The 17,499-nt window shown below is 40.2% G+C and overlaps 1 protein-coding gene across 3 annotated transcripts; it reads right to left on the reverse strand.

Annotated features, from left to right (window-relative positions):
• Positions 1-2,286: 2,286 nt before the first annotated feature.
• LOC147639002 (caffeoylshikimate esterase-like) lies at positions 2,287-17,107 on the reverse strand. Of its 3 annotated transcripts, XM_086782530.1 has the most exons (8): positions 4,675-4,750; positions 4,459-4,552; positions 4,143-4,322; positions 3,747-3,877; positions 3,522-3,659; positions 3,340-3,438; positions 2,826-3,184; positions 2,287-2,709 (listed from the first exon to the last, which is right to left on the reverse strand). In XM_086782530.1, the coding sequence occupies exons 1-7, from the start codon at positions 4,696-4,698 to the stop codon at positions 2,870-2,872; spliced, it is 981 nt and encodes a 326-aa protein (XP_086638656.1). In that variant the 5' UTR covers positions 4,699-4,750; the 3' UTR covers positions 2,287-2,709; positions 2,826-2,869. The 3 variants fall into 3 exon arrangements, with proteins under 3 accessions (XP_086638656.1, XP_086638661.1, XP_086638650.1); XM_086782535.1 differs by lacking the exon at positions 4,675-4,750 and adding an exon at positions 17,062-17,107 and having other exon boundaries at positions 2,287-3,184; XM_086782524.1 differs by having other exon boundaries at positions 2,287-3,184.
• Between the last annotated feature and the right edge of the window lie 392 nt (positions 17,108-17,499).

A 17,499-nucleotide genomic window follows, 5' to 3' on the forward strand; every position in this document is an offset into this window, starting at 1 on the left:
TCCTTATGGATTTCTGTCATGTTTCACTCAAGACAAATTTGAAATATTTATTTTGTTTAGATAAAGTACGCCTTTGTGCCTTTAATAAGTTCATGCTATTAATAGCTTTATGCATATAGCTGTATATAAAAGCATAATGGTCTTTACACATTAGATGTTTTGTATAAGTAAGAGTACCCTTTTAGATGTTTTGTATAAGTAAGAGTGCCCTTACATATAGTGCTATGTATAAAGTTAATGGAGTTAATTTATGGTTCTTATACATTATGTATAAGGGTATAAGAATAATAAGAGTATACATATGGTATTTGACCTTACATGTTTTATGACATTTTGTTTCATTAGGGATATTTGGTGATGGAATCTTTGAGAGGTGTTGAGATTGCCTCATATCTTCAACAAATAATGACACGAACTCCTAAAGAAGCAATAAAAATGCTTCATCAATTAAGAGCTACGAGTAGACTATTAAGCACCTCCAGTGATGGAATTACTTCTAAAGAGAGTGAACCTCTTTACACGAGTCCTCTTAGCATGCCTTGTAGCACCTTGGATACCCCAACATATGACCAAATATTTTGTGCTCCTAAGCTTTTCCAGAGAGACAATGAGAAGTTATATGGGAGATCTTACCTTAAAAAGTTATATCCCGATCAACATCAATTATTACAAGCCAATTATCACCTTGTGCATGGTTTAAAGATATGAAAGATATTTTTGAGTTACGACACAACAAAGAGGGAAAAGCCTTAATACTTTGGTTTTATGCTTTAGGAAGCAAGTGAATATACCACAGATGACCAAGAAACGATTTTGATGAAGCTTCTACGTGCAAAGAATATAGAGAACATGTACATGTCAATGAAGCTTCTACGTGCAAAGAATATAGAGAACATGTACATGTCAATGAAGTTGACATATGCCATGATGAGAAAAGCTCGAGTATTCTCTGCTAACAAAAATAGTGAACAAAGTTCTAAAGGGATGAGAGAAGACCTTGTAGCTTAGTTATTATAAGAAGGAGGAGTGACCATTGCCAATAAGAAGAGAAATGGCTCTTTATCTTCTTTAGATGATGTTAACTTAAGTGATGTTTAAACTATAGAAAACTTCATTTCTTAAACTATTGATGTACAATTAAGATCTCGCAGCATTTTTTAATTTTTTTTTATCTCAAGCTATTGTAATTTTTAATCTCAAACTATTGTAATGTTTTTTTTATCTAAAATTATTTAAAAGTTTTAGCTATTTAAAAATATTATTTTGGAGTAAGTTATTTGGTTATAAAGTGCAAAAGAAATTTTTTGTTTTAAAATATTATTACGTAGGTGTTGATGATGAAATTTATGAAGTTTTATTTTATAAGTATTCTTAAAAATGCTCCAAATCTCTCTCTCTCTCTCTCTCTTACACACACACACACACACACATACACAAAATGAAATATGGGTGCCTTTAGGTGTCCACATAATAGTGCAATATTCTCTACTACATATAGTAAAAAATACTTTGAATCTCTCTCTCAAAGTTAAAGTGTGTCTTTAGATATCTACATAATCGTACAATATTCTCTATGATATATAGAAATCATTAGAAAAACAACACTAAGTATAATAAAAAACCTAATTTTCAATGTATTTCTCTTTTTAAAAAACTCATCTTTGACTTTTTTAAAAAAAATCTATTAACCATTATTATATAGTGATTTTTTACATATTAATTTGCTATATAGCAATATTTTACTAGATAAATTACTATATAGTAATATTTAACTAGATAAATCACTATATAGTGATTTGTTGATTACTGATTACTATATAGCAATATCTTTCTAAATAGATTACTATATAGGAAAGTTTTCTTAGATCAATTACTATATAGTGAATGCTTTCATGACTTTTGCTATATAGCAACTTTTTATTGCATAGTTTACTATATAGGGATTTTTTGCTAGTTTATTTGCTATATAGCAAGTGTTTTCCTAGAATGAAGAACTAGGAAGTGTTCCACTTTTCCTAGATCCGGACTTTTACTAGATATGTTCATTTTTTTCTAGTAAACTATCTAGCAAAATATATTTTTTTTTTTTTGCTATATAATAGGAATGTGTTAAAAGTCCCTTGTGATAGGGCTGCATATAGAGCCCAGTGGAAAAGCATGGTCACATTGCAGTTCAACTTGACCACCTATGATGCCAATCGACAGTGGTCGGGATGGACACGAGAATAATATGATTTTCATTACATTCTCTTGCAGTAGTAAATCACTGGTTGAAGAGAGTGGATAAAACAATATACATATATATTTGGAAAAACAATGAGAATCATATAAGGCATATGAGAGGATTTGGCAAACAGAATTAGCAATATTTGATGCTTAGAAATAACATTATTTGATGCTTTTATTATTTTAAGTACTATTCTTGGGATGATTCGCTCCCTGAGACTACTCGGTGGAATGGAATCTGAACCTGTGAGGCCTCGGTGGGACACACCGGCTACTAGCAAGATGTACACACATTATGAAACTTGGAAGTGTCCATCATCATGGGCTTGTGCACCCCACCGAGGAGCTTGGAATTGTTCCCACCGTTTATGGAACTTGGAAGTGTCCTCCTCTTGGAGTTCATCCATTCCATTCCTGAATTCTCCCAAGCTGGGGCATCATCATGATTCTGGATCTTCCGCTCGCGCCGAGAGATAACCATCACTGACCTTGCATTTGATATTTAAAGGTTACTCTTCATCAGAAGTATAGACCATCAAAAGCAACCTGTTTTCAGCTTCATGTCACACCACATACGTGGAAAGGTTCCATGTACTCACAGGAGGGCTGGAAAAGCATTCGGTTGGAATTTCACATGATGCCCTCATATCAAGTGATGATCTTCTTTGTTGTGGGGGTCATGGATGAGGGAGAGATGGGAGTGGGTGAGCTGGAGGGAGGGGCTGCTGCAGCCACTGCCGCAGGCGCCAGGGCTACGCTTGCTCAGCCAACTTGTGATGTCTCGGATAACCAGATCAATGTTGTCCTCAGGCTCCCCGAAGAGAAGGCCATGCCACATGCCTGGGTAGGTAACCAGGGTCTTGTCGAAGCTGCTCGCAGCTTCATACAGTGCCTTGCTTATCTCAGGATCTGTCACCACGTCTGCCTGCCCATGTAGCACCAGAAAGGGCAATGTCACCTGCACATCCACCACACGTAAACTGGCTTAGACACAAACAGGTACACTGTGGAAGACAGCCAGCAGTAGACACTGTGTAATCTATGCTGCTGCAGCAGCTTATCCTCGAGCATAATTAACTGAACTGAGACGTTATAAATGACAGCATTGCTCACCTCATCTAGCCTTTGCTCCAAATCTAAGCTGGCATTCAACAGCTCGAGCCCAGTCTTTAAACGGGGCTTATCTTGGTAGCTGTAAGGGTTGGACCGCATCTGCACGAAGGCCAACAAGATCAGTAATACACTACTAGTGAGATTTAAGGTGCTCATCAAGTCATAAGATGTGGTTTAATTACCTCTTGTCTTTTCAAGGGATCCTTAAAGCCTGTGTCGATGATGTCACGGGTTGGGACGATTTTCCAGGAAGGGATTACATTAGCAAGCTTGGCCAGGATGGAGACCACCAAGGGAGAAGGTTTCAACTCCTCGGATATCTGCAGGGCAAAAAGGAACAGATGCATGAATAAAAGAGAGCCAAACTAGGTCCATCACAATAGCTAGCAAACGGTATTTTGTTTTACCTTACACATGGGTGCCACCAACACAGCACCATTCCAATCATGGGGTTGCTTTCTGTGAATTCTGAGTGCAACAACACCACCCATGGATTCCCCAAGCAGGAACCGAGCCTTGTCTTTGTACTCTGTTTTCTCTGCAACCAAATATTCGTATATCTATTAAAATTTGAATCTCTCTCTCTCTCTCTCTCTCACACACACACACACAGAAACACACACACACACACACACACACACACACACACAAAAACAGAGAAGGAAAATACCTGCTTGCTCGTCCTAATAAGGAGAAGATAATCTTAGTAAAACTGGGAAATTAATGCGTGCTCCTAAGGAGATGAGAAAAAGCTTGACTAAACCTAGAAAAGGATAGGCAGCAATTATATATATATTATTCACCTCTAATGGTTTGGAAGAAGGCGGCGCAATCATCCACAAGGTGAGCGAAGTCTTTGATGTAGCAGCGCACGCCTTCTGACTTGCCATGGCCTTCGTAGTCCATCCCAAACACTGCAAACCCCGCGTGGGCAAGGCGTAGCCCAGTGCCTTTCATAAATAAGCTACACTCCACACCGTAGCCTGTAATTCCCACAAATAATAATAATTATTATTATTAAAAAACAATTAGGAAAACAATCATACTTTCAGACCAAATAATTAAACTACCCTTCCAATTAGACCGAATTATCACTATTATTTATGGAGGTTGCCTCACCATGACACAAAAACACCAGTGCTTTGATCTTCTTGTTTGCAGGAAGCCATCTACATGTGAAGAGCTTGAGACCCTTAGAATTCAGCACAAACTCCTGCAACCCATTGAAACGCACCTTGTGAAAAACACATTAATCAGGGTTGTTTCTCCCAGACGAATTAGGTTATCATTAACGATGGAGAGAAGCAGCATAGTGGACAATGATAGTAATCAAACCTCTTCATAAAGGACGCCCTCCATGATGAAAGGGATGGAATGATGAGAGTCGACTGCAGAAGGAATATGTGAAAGAAACAGGGAAGGTGTACGAGAAGTGATAGTTTACAAGCAATTTGTTGGGGAGAGAGGCGGCGGAGGCCGACGACTCGGCCAACTTGCTCCAACGTGGCCCTTGACTTTTTTGTTCTTTTATCTTTGAATAATTTTAAATATTTTGCATTACTTTTAATCATTTTTATTCGGCTGCCACCGTCCTATCAAATTTCCACAAAATACGAAATCCCGTAAGGATCCCATTTTTCTTGCCTAGAATTAAAGTTGAGACACAATAACTTGTAAAACTGCAATGCCTAATTAATGAAATCTCAAATTTCCACTCGTTATGGCCCCTGTTCGCAAGGAAATTAATGCTGCTCACGCAACATTAATAAATCGAACGTTTAAACATACCCCTCATTCTCCCCTTGCCTCCTCACCCGCCTCTTCCACCTTCCCCTTGGCTACTCGTATACTCGCCTGTACTCGTCTGCCCGCCTGCTCTCGCATGGTCGCCCGCCTGCGCGCCTGCTTGCCTCCCTCGCCCAGTTCAGTCCTCTTTAACCTCTCTCCCCGTCCCACAGTGGCCTAGTCGTCTCCCCCAGCTTCCCCTCGCCTGCTCAGATCCCTCCCTCACTACAACCTCGTTTTCTCCTCAACTGGTCGCATCCCTGTGCTTTCCTCGCTTGCTCGCATCCCCACCTTCCCCTCGCCTGCAGGCCTCCCTCCCTTCATGCCTCACGGCTGTCCATGGCCTAAGCAAGGGAGAGAGAGAGAAGGGTCAGCCCACCAACAAGAGCGACTCTATAGAGAGAGAGAAAGAGAGAGAGAGAGCATGTCCACGGCATTAGAGGCATACGGCTACTATTTTAACTCAATTTCACGAGATTATAAAATAAAAAAAGCCTAAATATTTCAAACTTTCGATTTAGTTTTCCAAAGCTTAAATAAACCAAGATTTTATGGCATTTACCTCTCTAATTAATTAACGAAACCTTAAAAAAACGTTTTGGGTGCTTATTCTCGCAAGGAATTGAAAAAATAATCACACGGTTATTTTTCCAAGAAAGGAACACATTAAGGCTGTGTATTTTAACCCCTGAACTCCTAAGCACCTAGCCACCCATTTCCCTATCCTCACCCCCAAAATCCCCTAATAGCAGGACACCCCCAGAATGTATGCTTCCCATCTTCCAAGGCTGATCAACAGCTTGGGCAACAGCCTGAAGTAAACTTTCTTTGAAGGAGTTTGGATCCAACTGGTACTGCTAACAAGCACACTCTCCATAAGAATTTCAAAGGCATGTTAGACTCCCAAATGAGTTTCCATCTCTTTCTCCAAGTTCCAGCTCTTCATTTTACTTTCCAAGCTTTATTGCAATATTTTGTATTTAAATCTGTTTTTCTCATTTCTAAATACAAGGCTTTAGCTGATCCTTTGTCTAGCCTCCTTTCACATACATCCACATCCATCCTTTCACATACATACATCCACATCCATTCTTTCACATACATCCACATCCATACTTATCACATACACATCCACATCTATCCTTTCATATACATCCACATCCATCCTTTTACATACATACATCCACATCCATTCTTTCACATACATCCGGATACTTCCATTCTTCACATACATCCACATCCATCCTTTCACATACATCCACATCCATCCCATATCATTCATTTACATCCTGATTCACAGGACATCTCATCACATCTATTCACATCACATCCATCCATCCATTCATTCACATTTATCTAATTCACATCACATCTATCCATCTATTCATTCACATTTATCTGATTCACCTCACATCTATCCATCCATTCATTCTTTTATAAAAATCAACTTTTGTGGGAATAACACTTTTATAAAATCCTTTTATACATCTATTTATGTATAAATTCAATTTTAAGAAAAATGACACTTTCAAAATAAAAATAAATTCCTTTATGCATCTTTCTATGCATAAAATCAAAATTAACGAGAATAACTCTTTTGAAATAAAAATAAATTCCTTTATGCATCTTTCTATGCATAAAATCAAAATTAATGAGAATAACTCTTTTGAAATAAAAATAAATTCCTTTATGCATCTTTTTATGCATAAAATCAAAATTATTGAGAATAACTCTTTTGAAAAAAAATAAAATCCTTTATGCATCTTTCTATGCATAAAAGGAATCTTACATCCTACCCCACTTAAAAAACGTGATATGTCCTCATCTCGCAGGTGGAGTATGATCTCTTTCATCTTCTTCTTCTTCTTCAATCACTTCCAGCGTTACTACCTTGGAAGTGGACGGGCGATTTGGGAACAACTCTCTTTGACTTCCCCTATTCTGAGGCAGAGGTCTTGCATTACTTTGGATTGAAACTGCAGATTGGTTTGAGGGTCTACCTTTGGGATTTCCTTGAATTTGGCGGATAGAAACCTGATTACTCTAGAAGGAAGGAGCTGGAGTCTGGAATCTTGATCCCTGATTTTCGTGCCCCGAAAACCTTGATCCAAAAGGAGTTGGGCAATCCATACTGCGATGTCCAAATCCTTGATAGTTATAGCATTTCACTCCCTTGTTCAAGAGTGGAACTTCTGAAGTTAAATTCCAGGGGATTGAGTTTCGGGAAAAGGACATTTCTTCCATTCTAGAACTTCCCCTATCCTGGGATTGACCCTGATATCTCTTAAACAGTGGAAGGTTGGAATCACCTTCTGGAAACTAATAATCTTTTGAAAGGTGATGGTACTGGATTTGGTGGGACCTTGAGAGACGATAGCATAAGTGGTTTGCAGGGTAGTATGTCCAAGCCTCTTGCCACCGGCGTGCAATGCTGAGGAAGAACCTCTCATTGGTAATGATTTTGTTAAAGCTTAAAATGGTGCGTGTGGTGTCATTCTATATCATTCAATACCTCGTAATTTAAGACTTTCATGCCAAGTCTACAGACTCCTTAGTTGCTTTATTCCTATAAGTAGAAGATAACAGCTCCCTTGTCAATAAGTGAACGTTTGTATCAGGGGCATGGCTATGGCCCAGTACCGTCGTCTTATGTGTCTCTCAAGGAGATATTAAATTCTGGACCCGAGCTGCTTTATGTGCATATTACAAATTTTATTTAAATAAAGAAATATTTTCTGGAGAAAAATTCCCTGTATAAGTGATTGTTTATGGACGAACTATTAAATAAAAATCTGTTATCAGACATATGTCATAGATCTCCAATAAGATCATTGTCTTGTTTAAGAAATTGTTTTTCAAACCTCTTAAGTCTTAGGATCTCGTGGACGATATCAAAATAAAAATTTAATAATATATAATTTTTGGCAGAATCATGAGACAAGGAAACCGTGGTCGTCAGCCAAACCCTCTCTCTGAAGATGATGAGCTTGACCCCGATGTTCGCAAGGCTATTCACAGGACTTAGCCAGGACCCTTCAAAGGAAAAGGAGAGAACCTGGGCGAGGCTGTGGAGAAATGGGTGGAAGCCATGGAAGAATATTTTGACATCATAGGCTACAATGAGCGGAGCAAAATGGCTCTTGCCAGGCTGAAAATAGTGGAAACAGCCAGGGTGGCCCGCTGTGACACCAACCGTCTGAGCAAAATTACTCAGTCCTAGACCGACCTTAAAACCTATTTGAGAAAGAAATTTTGTCTCCCTGGATTTTTGGAAATCAAAATGAACGAATTCTTAGAGCTAAAGCATGTTGGAAATCATGGATCTAGGGCTAGGCTAGCCTATGGAGGCTCAAACATAATGCTAAACATGATTATAAACAAATGACAAAAAGCAATACAAAGCAACACAAGATGCACTTACTTGACCAAGATGTTGTGTACTTGAGAATGAGTTGTGTTACATTACATTGAAATGACCCTTTATATAGGTCCAAGTACCATATGGGCTTTGCCTTTGCATGTGGGATAACTCCTAGCCTTCACCACATTCATCCACATCCCTTTGACCTTGTCTATGATATGACATAGATCACTTTTTCTAACACCCTTCCTTGATCATGGCATATCATAATGCCCTTCCTTGCTTCTAACATTACATGAAAGAAAAAGCTTAACTCATAAGGAGTATAGCTCTATAGTACATAAAAGAAATTAGCATCGCTCATAGGGAGCATGGCTTCTACATTGCGAAAAGAAAATAGCATGACATGAAAACATTCCTCTCCCATACCCCATCATCATCATAGCATCATCATCATCATATCCATGGGCATCATCATCATTTGTTGGTCATGGAGACCCAACTCCCCATCAATCCCCCCTTGAGGGCTACATGGCCTACTGAGAGATATTGTGGGCATCATCAAAATAACACATAACCTACATCATCGGTGGTTAGAGGTGTCCATACATAAACATTTGGGTAAGAGAGGGCATAATTCATTCGTCATTATGACATGTGAGCCATGACATAATAATCAACATAGACAGCATCTTGTTCATCTTCATTGACATCTTCGTCTTTGTCTCCATCCATTTTTGCATCTCTGTTTGCATCTTCATCTGCATCTTCATTCTACATAGCATCTTCTTCGTCCTGACATTGCACATAGACTGGACGTATGTGCATTCCCATCCTTGAGGCATCTTCATAATGCATGTGGGCATTCCATTGTGGCATCCACATAGTACAGAGAATTTTCCAAAAAAGGTAAAAGATACACCCTTTCTTAAGTACCATATGAACAACCTCTTATATTACTTAAAGGTTTTTTCAAACCTTAGTCTCAAAATAAAGAAAAAAATCCTTTATTTCAAATGAAAAAACGGCCAGATTTATTCCACCGGCACCGCCCATTTGCGCTGATTTCGGATCTGGTTTCAGGGGCTCCACGCTGTCCTATTGTGGTAGCTTTGATTCTGCTGGCGATGGACGATTGTCTTTATGCTAGAGTTGGAGTGTGCGCCCGAGAACTTTCTCACCGATTCTGGTCAACTGCATCACCTGCTTTGCTTGCTGCTCATCACTCGTCTCTGATGCTGCTTCTACAGCTTATTGCCTTGATGGAGCTATCTCTGATGTGCTGTAGACGCAGTGGTGGCTAAGGAGCTGAAGTGGGTCACATGTGGGCAGCCTTGCTGTTTGAAGGGCCCCTTGCTCATCACAAAGCAATGTGCGTAGCTGTTGCGTGGCTTTGACTGCTATGACTACGTGAAGTAGTGAGGGCGTAAGCTGAGAGAAACCTTGTTGTGTTTGCTAAACGATGATGATGGGCACATGCACAACACGTGCTGCTGGGCTGAGGCTGCTGACTATTGCTGAGGAGGGAGGTCCCTCTAGCCTCTCTCTATTTGTCTCTACGTGTTGGCGATGGAATGCTTGCAGCCTGCTGCTGTCGTGTAAGCTACTGTGTTGATGCGTTGCCTAGCTGGTCTTCTTTCTTTCTTGCTGACTTGTTGACAGTGTCAAGTCCCACCACTGCTAGCACTCTTCTTCTCTCTCTGCTGTGAGCTATGGAGAACACCGCTTCTTTCTAATGACAGTGAGCTATCTTTTGATGTGCAATGCGGGAACAAGAGCAAAAGCTCTCTCTACTTCTTTGAAATGAATGCAATGGACAACACCTAAGGAAACCCTAATGATGCAAAGACTAATGCAATAATTTTATTATTCCTTCTTCTCAATGGCACTTCCTTTTGCGGGCACCATATTGAAGAGAAATGACAAAACAACTAAACTAAGCTAAGCCATAGCCTGCCAGGCTCTGATACCATGTTGGAAATCATGGATCTAGGGCTAGGCTAGCCTATGGAGGCTCAAACATAATGCTAAACATGATTATAAACAAATGACAAAAAGCAATACAAAGCAACACAAGATGCACTTACTTGACCAAGAGATTGTGTACTTGAGAATGAGTTGTTGTGTTACATTACATTGAAATGACCCTTTATATAGGTCCAGGTACCATATGGGCTTTGCCTTTGCATGTGGGATAACTCCTAGCCTTCACCACATTCATCCACATCCCTTTGACCTTGTCTATGATATGACATAGATCACTTTTTCTAACAAGCAAGGGAGCAAAACCATCGAGGAATTCTACTCAAATATTCACCACCTTTAGATGAAGAGCAACTTATGGCCAGGTTCATTCGGGGAATAACCAAACCCTTGGATACATTGGTCAAAAATGCTAAGCCAGTGTCCATGGGAGAAGCTGTCAGAATGGCGAAGGACTTTTCCAAAGCCTTCATCGTCGTAAAAGTCCTGCCAAAGCCAGCTCCCTCATCCTTCAAGAGATTTCAGACACCGAGAAGTTCTTCCAACTTTCCACCTCCAAAGAGACACCAAGGTCCTAACCAGAATGTGGAGATGGGAAGCTTCAGAAATGAAGGAAGACCTTTTCCCCGAATTACATTCTCATGAACTCCGGCTCTCTCGAGAATGCAAAGGAAAGACCTTCGAAGTGAGAACAGATGCTTCGGATGTCAGGGACTTGGGCACCAGCTCAAGGATTGCCCATCTCCCTCTATGGGCCAAGGAAGCCAGGGTCCAAGAGTTCCGAGACAGACTCCATATCAATCCAATCAAGGTCCCCAACGCCAAAATCAGGGAAACCCCAGAAGAGTGCCAGCTCAGCCTGCAGAGCCTCCATGCAAAGCAGTCTCCGAACTCCCTCCCAGAATTGGAATAACCAAAGAGAGAGAGTTCCACCTCAGACTGCAACAACCAGAGCAGTCACCATAGCCGAGGAAGTGGAGGAAGAGAAAGGACAAATCTATGCATCAATCGAGCATCAGGGGAATATATTCCCTTGGGTACTAAGTTCATCATTAGTGGGTGGTGGTGGGACGCGAGCATTCTTGTGGTGTTGCCTCTTTTGTTTTGTAGCTCTTGCACTAATCCTCTCTTTCAGCTTCACATAAGAGCGGTAAGCTCTCTTCTTCTTTTGATTGCTCTACGGCATGTTTTTTCTTTATTGCACCCTTGGGTGTTGAGTTTAGGTTTATCTCTATGCATAGGCTCTTGCAATATGTCATTGATGTGCTTAAGTCATAGTTCCCTATTTTACATGTGGGCCTTTGCTTCTCGGAGGAGTGGATGAAGAGAAGAATAAAGCTTTTGCTCTCTAACAGGAGAGAAAACCTCAAGAGAGTGGCAAAGAACAATTTGGAAAAGCCCAATATTTGCACGCAGGAGGAGTGGAGGCATGCCCACAGCTTCTTGAGAAAGCACCCACATGCATGTACTTACTAACCTGGAGTTCATGAACTCCTTCAAAAAGTGGAAAGCACAAGACGAGCTTTTAAAGCAATATGTCATTGATGTGCTTAAGTCAGAGTTCCCTATTCTACATGCGGGGGGTCTTTGCTTCTCAGAGGAGTGGATGGAGAGAAGAATAAAGCTTTTGCTCTCTAATAGGAGAGCAAACATCAAGAGAGCGATAAGAACAATTTGGAAAAGCCCAATGTTTGCACGCAAGAGGAGTGGAGCACACACGCAGCTTTGTGAGAAAGCACCCACATGCTTTTCAACAACAAGTGGTAGAAAGTTCTTCTTGACTACGGAAGCGAGGGGCTTCACACTTCTGCTTGAGAGGAAAGTCCTCCTTCATTGCTCATTTCATAATAAGTATCTCTTTTACTAATCATTTTCTTCTCCTCTTTCATTTTGTTTTGTACTATATTATTTTCTTTAACTAATTGTATATTTTCTTAATTGTTTTTTGTAGAGGGAGATTGTTGGGCATGACCCAACAAAGGAGGAGTATGACTATGGCTACAAAACCCCCCCATCTGCAATTGTGGATGTGGATGCGTACGCAAGGCATACACTTGGATGAGCCCATTTTGCGGACTCAAGAAGACAAGGTAAATAGTGAAACAACCCTTCTCTTATCTATATCTAATTGTCTTTTATTATATTACACTTACCTACACATGATGGCATGTATGTAGGATGAAGGGGAAGAGGAAGATCCAGATTACGAGCATGAAGTGGTAGATGTATATATGGCCAAAGGCCCGACAATTCGCAAAATATAATACATTTTGGGCTTACTTGCATTCTTCTCACTATGTATTTTTCATGTTTATGTTTGTGTCACAAAATAGTGACTCTATTTTAATAAAGAGCTGGGGTAGACTGGGGAGTCCTGTGCAAACTCCCCAGTCTACCCCAGCTTTTTTTTATTATGCAATACTTTCGCTGCTTGAGCAGCTGAAATAGCAGCAAAATTTCTCTACTGAATAGTGAAATATCATAACTGAGCACAGTGATATTTCGCTGCTATTTTCACTGCTTTAGCAAGGGAACCCATTGCAATGAGAATAGCAGCTTTTTTAGTAGCGAAATGGGCCCGATATCTCCCTACCCTTCTAGTTATAAAAGCACTGCTATTTTTCGTTGCTATACACCCTCATTCTATTGTAGTGATAGGGGGATTTGTTAGGGGTTGACATAAGATATAGAGGGCATAATGATTTTACATTTCACCATGTCATCATCCTCTGCATGGGTGTAATGACAACTTTTCCTTGGTTTCTGGATTTGTGTGCATTGCCTCCATCTACATCCATATATTCTCATACATGCACATAGATGAGGATATGGCTTTGGGTTTTCCCCTTTTTTTGACAAGTAGACACTGGTGGCGAGAAGAATCCTACACAACCCTTATCGATCCTCTTTATTCCATAGCATTTTTTCTAACAATTTATAAAAATATTTATGGTGTTAGATTTCTCTTTGTTGTAATGTGCCAAATGCTATGATTTTTACAAGAGTAGAGGCATTAAGCATTAGAGACATCTCCCCCATTCTGAGAGATCCCACTGCTTTAGCAAGGGAACCCATTGCAATGAGAATAGCAGCTTTTTTAGCAGCGAAATGGGCCCGATATCTCCCTACCCTTCTAGTTATAAAAGCATTGCTATTTTTCGCTGCTATACACCCTCATTCTATTGTAGTGACAAGGGGATTTGTTAGGGGTTGACATAAGATATAGAGGGCATAATGATTTTACATTTCACCATGTCATTGTCCTCTTCATGGGTGTAATGACAACTTTTCCTTGGTTTCTGGATTTGTGTGCATCGCCTCCATCTACATCCATATATTCTCATACATGCACATAGATGAGGATATGGCTTTGGGTTTCCCCCTTTTTTTTGACAAGTAGACACTGGTGGCGAGAAGAATCCTACACAACCCTTATCGATCCTCTTTATTCCATAGCATTTTTTCTAACAATTTATAAAAATATTTATGGTGTTAGATTTCTCTTTGTTGTAATGTGCCAAATGCTATGATTTTTACAATAGAGTAGAGGCATTAAGCATTAGAGACATCTCCCCCATTCTGAGAGATCCCACTAATTGAATCAAGCACTAGAACATTGGGAAAAATATCAAGACAAAAACTATAAGAATAACAAAATCCACGCTTGAGCACATGAAGTGTAGATGGCTAGCCAAGTCCTCACAGTCTGTCCTCATTTCCATCATCTTCACCGAGCTTCTATGACCTCACTCACTGTCATCATCATCGGTGCTCTCTGAGCTCTTTGACCTTACCAGCTCTGTTGTCGCAGCAGCCAATGCTCTCCGAGATCTCTGTCATCCACCATATGTCCTCATCTTTGTCATTTTCATCAAGCTTCTCCAACCTCACCGCGGTTGTTGTCCTCGTCGCGAGTTCTCTCCGAGCTCTTTGACCTCACTAACCGGCATGTGCTCTTCATGTTTGACCTCACCAGCAACTATCATTGTCAATGCTCTCCGAGCCCCCAACCTTGCGAGAACCTAACTAGCCGCCGCATCTCACTGGTGCTCTCGTTATCCCTCGCATACACCACCATTAGCATCTCTCTCTCTTGCCATTTTTCTCTCCCCCCATTTCTCTCTCTCTCTCTCTCTCTCTCTCTCTCTCTCTCTCTCTCTCTCTCTCTCTCTCTATTCCTTCTCGTGCTCCTCTCTTCCCATTACCAGAGGAAAAAGGATGTAGCATACTTTCATTCAACTCCTAATCTCCTATAACACCTAGTAAGGATGTAGCATACTTGCCCCCTAAGACCTCATCCCTTCAAGGTCGAAAGTTGGAAAACACCTTTTCAAGGTCTTTGTACTCTCCTCCCCATCAGCCCTCATCATCAAATTCCCTTTCCAACCTAAGAACCGTTTGCTTTTTGTGCTCATATAGCAATATGCTTAGGCTCCAATGGAACTATGTTAAGCTAGTTACTACATTTGAACTAGTCTATATACACGTAGACATGCACATCTCCTTAAAGTAAACTGACTTTAATAGTGAACTAATTCTTCATGTCCTTCTTCAGGAAAATTGACTTTAATTAAATGTGAGTGAACGTCTAACTCTTTCACGTCTTGAAAGTTCGTGACTCCTTCAAGACCTCACCAAGTCATCCACACTTTGTCCTCATCTCCGTCATCTTCAACGAGCTTCTCCAACCTCACCGACCATCATCATCGCCAGTGCTCTCCGAGCTCTTCAACCGCATTGGCTCTCTCTCATGGCCAGTGCTCTCCACGCTCTCTGTCATCCACACTATGTCCTCATCTCTATCATCTTCACCCAACTTCTCCGAGCTCTCTATCACAGTCGGTGCTCTCCAAGCTGTCTATCATCCTCATCTCTGTTATCTTCACCGAGATTCTCGGAGCTCTCTATCCTAGCCAGAGCTCTCCGAGCACTCTTTGCCCCCATTTTTCTCTCTCTCCCCATCTCTCTATCTATTCCTTCTCTCGCTCCTCTCTTCCTATTACTAGAGGAAAAAGGATCTAGCATACTTTCATTCAACTCCTAATTTCCTATAACACCTAGTAAGAATGTAGCATACTTTCCCCCTTAGAGCCCATCCCTTCAAGGTCAAAAGTTGGACACCTTTTCAAGGTCTTTGTACTATCTCCCCATCATTCCTCATCATCAAACTTCCCTTTCAAACCTAAGAATAGTTCACCTTTTGTGCTCATGTAGCAATATGTTGAGGCTCCATCGGAACTATGGTAAGCCATTTCCTACATTTGAACTAGTTTCACATGCACATCTCCTTAAACTAAACTAACCTTAATAGTGAACTAGTTCTTTCATGTCCTTCAAGTAAATTGACCTTAATAAAATGGGAGTGAACTTCTAATTCTTTCATGTCTTGAAAGATTGTGACTCCTTCAAGACCTCGTCGTAAATCATGTTTCCAGCAAGGGAAGCCTCCTCCATTGAGGCTTCAAGATCTTCTTTCTCTAGTTTCAGTAAGGGGTTCAACTCAATTGCATTATATGACTCTCTTGACTACTTTCTTTAACATTTTTTTTAAATTGAGAGAAAAAATTAAGGGTTGTTTTCATGCCGAGGTTTGTTGTTTTAAGGGTTTAGTTGTTAGAGATTGGCTTGTCCAAAAGCATAGTAGAGCAACCACTTGTTCATGCATTGTTCAAGGGAATCCAGGTGATGGGGCGTCATACCATGGGCTAGGCTTTTGCCTACCACGATCCCCCCCATCTAAAGATGAACCAAGATGGTCAATGGTAAGGGTGTGGTGCATGCACACTCCAATTGGGTGGTGTTAAGATTAAGGAGAACTAGGAGCTTCTTCATTGAAGTGTGTTTAGACGAGAAGCTTGTGTTGTCGGTGGTGTACGTGGTCAGTGCTCGTGTTTTATGTGAAGTGCTCACAACCGAGAAGTCAGCTAGCCCAAGCATAAACACCACCTCTATGAATGGACATAAGTAGCAATGTGAAGAGTGAAACTTGATGGTGGTGTGGGTGCTTGACCACCTGTTATGCCAATTGACACACATTGTACAGTGGTCAGAGTTTTCCTACATTTGTGTACAAGGTAAGATATTCTTTTTGTTGTCCCTTTTTTTTTACTCAAGGCTGTTTAATTTTTATTTTATTAAAAAACTCGTTAATCAGACAGATGGACACGAGAATAATATGATTTTCATTACATTCTCTTATAGTAGTAAATCACTAGTTGAAAAGAGTCATTGCAAATTGGATAAAACAAGAATACATATATATTTGGAAAAACAATGAGAATTTGTATTGGCATATAAGGTATATGAGAGGATTTGGCATTGACAGAGCCAATAGAATTAACATTATTTGATGCTTAGAATTAACATTATTTGATGCTTTTATTATTTTAGGTACTATGCTTGGGATGATTCGCTTCCTGAGACTACTCGATCAAAGAATGGAATCTGAAGCTCAGAATTCAGCGCAAACTCCTGCAACCCATTGAAACGCACCTTGTTAAAAACAAATTAATGAGGATTGTTTCTCCCAGACGAATTAGGTTATCATTAACGATGGAGAGAAGCAGCATAGTGGATAATGATAGTAATCGAACCTCTTCATAAAGGACGCTCTCCATGATGAAAGGGATGGAATGAAGCGAGTCGGTACTGGATTAAGGAATGTATGAAAGAAACAGGTGAAAATTTGAAGGGGAAGTGAGCATTAAATATTTGGCATCTAATTTTAATAAATAAATTATTAGGCTGCCACCATCAATCAAATTTCCACAAAATACGATGTCATCGGGGCATGGTCCCTCGACCCTAATGTGATTGTGATAACTTCCATAGTATTGAAAAGGCCACCTTTCAACGTGGAATCCCATTTTTCTTGCCTAGAATAAAAACTTTTGAGACAATAATAATAACTTCTAAAATTGCAATGACTAATTAATGAATTGTCCCGTCACATTTTGGACCTCATCAAGGTGCAGGCGCACTCTCAATCTAGGCTTAGTGCTGAGTTAAGCTTCTCAAAGTCAAAAAGCTTG

The sequence above is a fragment of the Cibotium barometz genome, chromosome 4 (assembly GCF_041138505.1).
Source record: "Cibotium barometz isolate CiBa-2024 chromosome 4, ASM4113850v1, whole genome shotgun sequence".
In the NCBI taxonomy this organism is placed as follows: Eukaryota; Viridiplantae; Streptophyta; class Polypodiopsida; order Cyatheales; family Cibotiaceae; genus Cibotium; species Cibotium barometz.

Excerpts from the sequence above, each read along its gene's own strand:
- LOC147639002 (XM_086782535.1), bottom strand. The coding sequence starts at position 17,085 with ATGGAGAGCGTCCTTTATGAAGAG. Across the intron at positions 4,553-17,061 it reads AGAGCGTCCTTTATGAAGAG|GAGTTTGTGCTGAATTCTAA; the intron begins GTTCGATTACTA and ends AATGGGTTGCAG. Across the intron at positions 3,878-4,142 it reads CTTCTTCCAAACCATTAGAG|AGAAAACAGAGTACAAAGAC; the intron begins GTGAATAATATA and ends ATTTGGTTGCAG.